Here is a 6,000-nt window from a genome sequence, read left to right as displayed (position 1 = left end):
GAAAAAATAACAAAGTTAAGAAGTAATAGAGAGGTACGATCAGGACATGAATCAGCTCAGTCTTGAAATCAGAATAAYCTTTCATCTGAACAGTTAGTGCCTGCTACAATCTTATGTTAGAAATAGTATGGCAAAACCTTGTGATCTTAAGACAGAGGAGTTCACCCTATGGATCTAATTCTACAAGGAGGTAGCTCCTGTCCTAACAAAAACCTGGACACGATGACCCAAGAGTTTTAGCCCCAGAGAGGCTTAGCAATGGGAAGCTGAGGTTTCTAAGAGATTGCCAGTATGCTGCTTATGAATACTGCTCTTCTAGAGCAAGTAGATATGCATGAACTAAGCCGTTTACATACAGAACACACCAAGAATCCAGAATGTTGATCTCTTCTACTAACAGAGCTGCTGGCAGAGCCCTCAGTTTTGGGATGGCTCAGTAGAACAACAATACTGATGTCAGATGCCAGACAACAGCATTGGAAGAAGTGGCAAACCTCCAAACAGAGACAGGCATGTATTACAGCATTTGTGCAGTAAGTCAGGAAGGCTGTAAATCAACTGGAGATCCTCTGAAACATAGCTGCTTTAGAAATATAAAAGCATTGTCAAGGGCTGAGGCTCTAGGAAGGCAAGTCATTCATTTGGGCTGTATTTCATAATCCTGTGTTATCAAACTTATGTCAAACTTTCTCCCCTCCTAATTGACACTGCAAATGTACCTTCCAGATGGCTACTGCAAGGCATGTAACATACTGTACCACTTTTATGCTACTCAAGGGAAAAACTTAATTAGATATAAGAAATTTTGCCTCAGTTCTCAACTCTGCCACAAATCTAGCATGTGATCACTGGCAAAATAGCTTATTTTCTTTGTACTTATTTTCAAAAAAAAAAAAAAAAGAAGAAAGAAAAAGATAGTTTTTCTCTAAAATCCTTTTTCTTTTTTGTCAGTCTATATTAGAACATCTCAGAAAAGATGTTTTACTATGCCTTTGTACAGTTCATACCAAAATAAATAAATAGATACCGGTTGTCAATCAGCCTTATACAAACAATAAACAAAAATGAACTTCACTGATGATACTGTTGAATACGTATGCACAGAAATGGTAGACATATTTAAGGTAATTTTAAAATTTAATTAGAAAATCGAAACAATGGAAAAATACTGGGAATGTAGAGTTAATTAGGGCAAGCCGAGTCTATTAGGTAGAATAACTGTTCAGCTGTCCAAATACAGAGCAGAAAATTTCTTGTTTACTTATCACCAAGTGCAATGACCACTACGATCCCAGCTGTAATCAAATACATAATTGAAAATGAACTAAACCAGAGAAATCAAAAACAAAACACAGGCCAGACCTTCCCACCACTGACTTCAATGAAATTMACTGGATGAATACTCCCACTCACTCCAGCAAATCAAAAACTAACAATTATTACTCTGAATAGCTTCACATTGCTGACGGTATCTTTCCCATAAACTAGAAAGCTTGTGCACAAAGACCTAAATTAGTACAACACACACTCAATATTTTTGGCATTTTTGGTATATAAAAATTGGTTGTATATTTTTACCCTCATATTTACATAAAGCATAACAATGAATTCAGTAGCTGGGTTAGCAGCAGTTCATCTGCATGATATCTATCTGCATCATTGCATATTAGTTTGTTTCAATGCATCTTAAGTCAAAAAATGATGGAAGTGGGAACAGACTGGCTACGGCTTCACCTCTGCTATTTATGAAGCCTAATGACAAAAAACTGTAACAGGAAAATAAGAAAAACAGTATGAAACATATGTACAATAATATGGAACAATTATGTGTCACAAAGTGTAACCACTTAGAAATTCAGTCTGTCAAGGAACTRGACATTTAATTATTATAATCATTCTAAACAAGAACTAATTGAAACTGAAGGTTCATTTTTATCTAGGACTCTGCTCACGAATTTTAAGTATGTTACCTATTAGGATATAACTAAAGCTATGAAAATCCAAACAAATTACCCCCTCTTCCAGCAAGCCTTCCTTATGCAATATAAGCATGYTCTCTTTTTTTGAGGCATCTCAATGAATATTTCTAGCTAATGGCTAAATTCTTTTCCATATCTAGATTCAAAGAGGCAAGRAATATGTATACTTTGCTATTCCCCTAGAGAATGGATTTATTTTAGAACAAGAAAAACTATGTCTACTTTCAAATTTTGTCTCTTCTTCATGCTTCCCTGCCATCACTTATGAATGTAAAAGTTAAAATACCTAGAACTATCTATGAAATAAATATAATTGCACAGATATAAACAAAATATGCCTTACAATTATTATTACTAATTTATAAGTGCCATCMTTTCATCTTCATTCAATCTTGATTTACTAAATCACAGCTGAAAATACACTGACATCATTTACTAACACTATTCCATTGACCCACTTAGCATCAGGATCAGCTTTATATTACTAGATTGTATTGTAAAGTGAGAAGTACTTCAAACAAATCCATACTGGTTGTAACATAATCATTATCTTTCTATGACCCYCTAGGTTACTTCAATGATATAAAATCATTTAAAGCAATTTTACAGTTCTTAGCATCATAAAGAAAGTCTTATCCCTGACRCACCACAGAAGTCCAGCTGTGTATTTTCAAGAACTGTTGCCAGGTGTCAGAACCTGGAATCCAATGTGCATTTCAGGAAGAAACAAATCTCATTGCTTTTCTTTTTGAAATTAAACATGTATCATTCTGTATAGCAAAATCTAGGTTCAAGAACTACAATCACAGTTGAACATAGAAGTATTGTCCTTTTTGCGCACTAATTTTGCAAGTTCAAAGAGTTAAGTCTATGTCATTGTCACAAAAAAGGGTCTCTGTAACAGTGAAGTAACATGGTTGCACATGCCATTGTTCCAGTAATGACCCACAGGTTTATTTTTTGCTACCGTGTTACCTAAAAAAAAAAAAAGAGAGAGAGTTATTTACATTGAAGTGATCAAAGTAGTATGATAAAACATGCTTTGATGCTGTGAAGAAACTGTACATGTGAATACACAGYGAATAAACATGCTCTGGCCATAACTATATGCTCCATATAACTTACACAGAAGCAGAATCTATGTTGACTATACTATTATTCAAAAGTATAGCAGAGATTAGTAGAGAAAGAATGGCAGTTTATTACTGAATTGCCTTCAACATCTCACAGTAATCTCCTTCCGCTTTATTTTGCTTACCACCATTTTCAACATCAATGCCCACAACACAAACGTATGACACACATCTCAAAGGATCATTCATGCAAACTGCTACCCATTCCCAGGGGTCTGCTTCATGGGAGAGAGCTAGGGATCAGGCAGAACAGTCTGCAGAGTGGATGAATTGTTCTTGCAACAGCAGCCACTCCTGGATATCACATCTCCCAGGGGATCCTGTGGTTTGTTCCCATTATATCCATATGCATACCCAGTCAGGTGCTTCAGGGATGTGCAGGCCTTAATGTATAAATACACTGTTATGCAAGCCCAATGGTGATAAGGGCTCATGTCAGACACCCCATCCTGGAAATGAATGGGAACAGGCAGCTTATAGGGAGGAAGTCTGTCAGCTGTGCTCAGTGGTGTCTGGACATGCTACTAAGCTAAACAGAGGCTTATATATTTCCCTTCATGAAATAACTTGTGTAAGAGTTCTTCAGCTTTTCACATGTTTAACTGTCAGCCTCACTTACTGTAACTATTCATCCAAATACTGAGAAACATGAGGACTCTCCCAAGCTTCATATACTTCAAGTTACTCTAATATTTTCACAAATGAAAAGATAGAAGCCTTGAAGTGATTAAATGGCATTTCCTATTTCAGCATATTTCCTGTTTTCAACCTGTGAAACTGTGAAACTCATTTGTCCCAGCTAGCACTGATCCAGGGTCTTAGTAAGATTTAAAAAACTTATTAGAAATTTAAATGGTAATAAGATCATCTTTGCTACATAACATAGAAAAAGAAATAATATGGAATGAATCTGAACTCTGGTGTTTTATTCTTAAGCCAACTATTAAATTGAAAGAATTTCATGATGGGTACATTTGCTGTAATTGTCCACAAGGGTTTTGCTGTCTTTTTCTCATTTAAGTATCTCAGCACCGAGACAGAAGGTTGTTGCACTGGCTGGACTACTAGTCATAATTAGATAAGGCAGTTCATATAGTACTCTGGTTGTGTGTAATTTTAATAAATGTATTTAATACATATTTTGTTGATTGAATTGGACAAATCTTTGGTTCAGTTTTAATCAAAAATATGTTATACTATGCTTTACTTTTCCCTATAACAAGGTAATTGTTGTAAAATTAACCTATTTACTTTCCAGTTTAATCTTGTATGTGCCACATGCTACTGTTCAGAATACAGAGTTATCACTACTTATTATAATTGTGCAACAGCCACAAATCTTGGTAGACAGAGAAAACCACACACAACATAAGACATTTCTGTAAAAGAAATATGGATACAGAGACAGATTCTGTGACCCAGCATTTACCATCTAGTAAGAAGACATCTGCATGTGAGCTTGTCATCTGAGCCTTCCTTAAGCTACAGAAGAGAGAAATCAGCTTTCCTCGGGAACACCTTTTTTCAGATGAGCACAGTTACACTGTATGATCACCCATTTCTCTCCATCTGACCCTGGAGAATTCTAAACAATTGATTTGGGATGGAAACGTTGCTACAACTAGGCATAACGAATGTCACCCACAAAACCTTGGACAATTCAAGTCCTTTTTACTTGTACTAATAAAGATGACAAACATCATGATTTCAGACTGATTCTCAAGAGGTACAATACTAAAAGCTGGCTACTGGAGTAGAAAGACCTGGGGATAGTATGAGCTTTTGGAAATATCACTACWACCGAGGAAACAGCTACATTAAATCCTAACTTCTAAAATAACTCTCCTGGGTTAGACAAAGGTAAATGCATAGACAAAGCCGGTATGGGTCAAAATCAAACTACTGAAAAGCAGAGCAGGAAAGCAGTGACTTCCCTGAAGCATCCACATATAAAATACATACAACAAACAATGGAAGAATTTATAAGAAATGTTAAGCAAGAAGTGAGGGGCTGAGATGCCTTTTAAAGGGACACTTCCTTTAAGGAAGTCTACTACCGGCCTGTTTCTTTCTCAAACACAGTCAATCACTACCTAAAGTTCAGGACTGTCTTGTGTCATTTCAGTGCAATGTTAAACCACTAAATCAGTCATTCATATTTCTATTTATATTGTTGCAATACCCCAGTACACCAGTCAAAATCAGGATCTCCCCTGTGCTGATGCTAATCACATGCACAAGAAAAGATAGCTCTTCCTTACGGTGCTTGAATATAAAGGAGCAAAAGGATACTGAAAGGAAAAAAAAACATGAAAGAAAAAACAAATAGAACTCATATCTGTAATTTAGTAAAATATCTCATATCCAAGCGTGAGTGCTGGTTGTTTTCTTACCCTTCCAATTAAATGCCCCTTAAAGTAATCTCCTAATCAGTGCAAAATGCATTTCTCCAGATCCCAGCAAAGTAGAGGAAGGCTTTAATGTAGTAACATTTGCACACACATTGCTAAACTCCGCCCTCTCTTAGACCTACACAAACTCATTGGATTTGATGAGTTTGCACAGGTATAATTGAAGGTAGGGTGATTTGTCTCACTCTAGGTTTATAAGGATATCCCTAACTCATCAGAATGCATTATTCTGTAGTTTGGTGGTTGCAATTTGTGTCATGGAAAATAAAATAAGTGATCCATGTCAAAATTGCCCTTCTATTAGTAAGCTCCCACTGACTGAGGCTGCCTCTTTTCACTGTTTATGAGCAAGACTCGTGAACACTGGCAATATGACTCATATGGTCAGTTGACCTCAAAGAACTAAAGGGAACTGTTCATTGGAATGGAGAGAGCTGCATGAATGAAGACTTGACGCCTCAGGCCTTCCGTCATCAA

At 36.2% G+C, this 6,000-nt stretch overlaps 1 protein-coding gene across 7 annotated transcripts in view; it reads right to left on the bottom strand.

Annotated features, from left to right (window-relative positions):
• Positions 1-1,118: 1,118 nt before the first annotated feature.
• TAFA4 (TAFA chemokine like family member 4) overlaps positions 1,119-6,000 on the bottom strand; it is a 79,980-nt gene continuing 75,098 nt past the window's right edge. For 6 of the 7 annotated variants that reach the window (XM_085300090.1, XM_085300093.1, XM_085300095.1 and 3 more), the window contains one exon: positions 1,119-2,954. In XM_085300090.1, coding sequence (XP_085156216.1) covers positions 2,848-2,954 — 107 coding nt within the window. In that variant the 3' untranslated portion in view covers positions 1,119-2,847. The remainder of the gene's footprint in view (positions 2,955-6,000) is intronic. The other variant, XM_085300096.1, reaches the window with a different exon arrangement.

This window comes from Rhea americana, unplaced genomic scaffold, assembly GCF_003343005.1.
Source record: "Rhea americana isolate MKP2758 unplaced genomic scaffold, rheAme1 scaffold_16, whole genome shotgun sequence".
In the NCBI taxonomy this organism is placed as follows: Eukaryota; Metazoa; Chordata; class Aves; order Rheiformes; family Rheidae; genus Rhea; species Rhea americana.
Note: the sequence above shows the minus strand (reverse complement) of the source record. Positions and strands in the feature narration are given on the sequence as shown.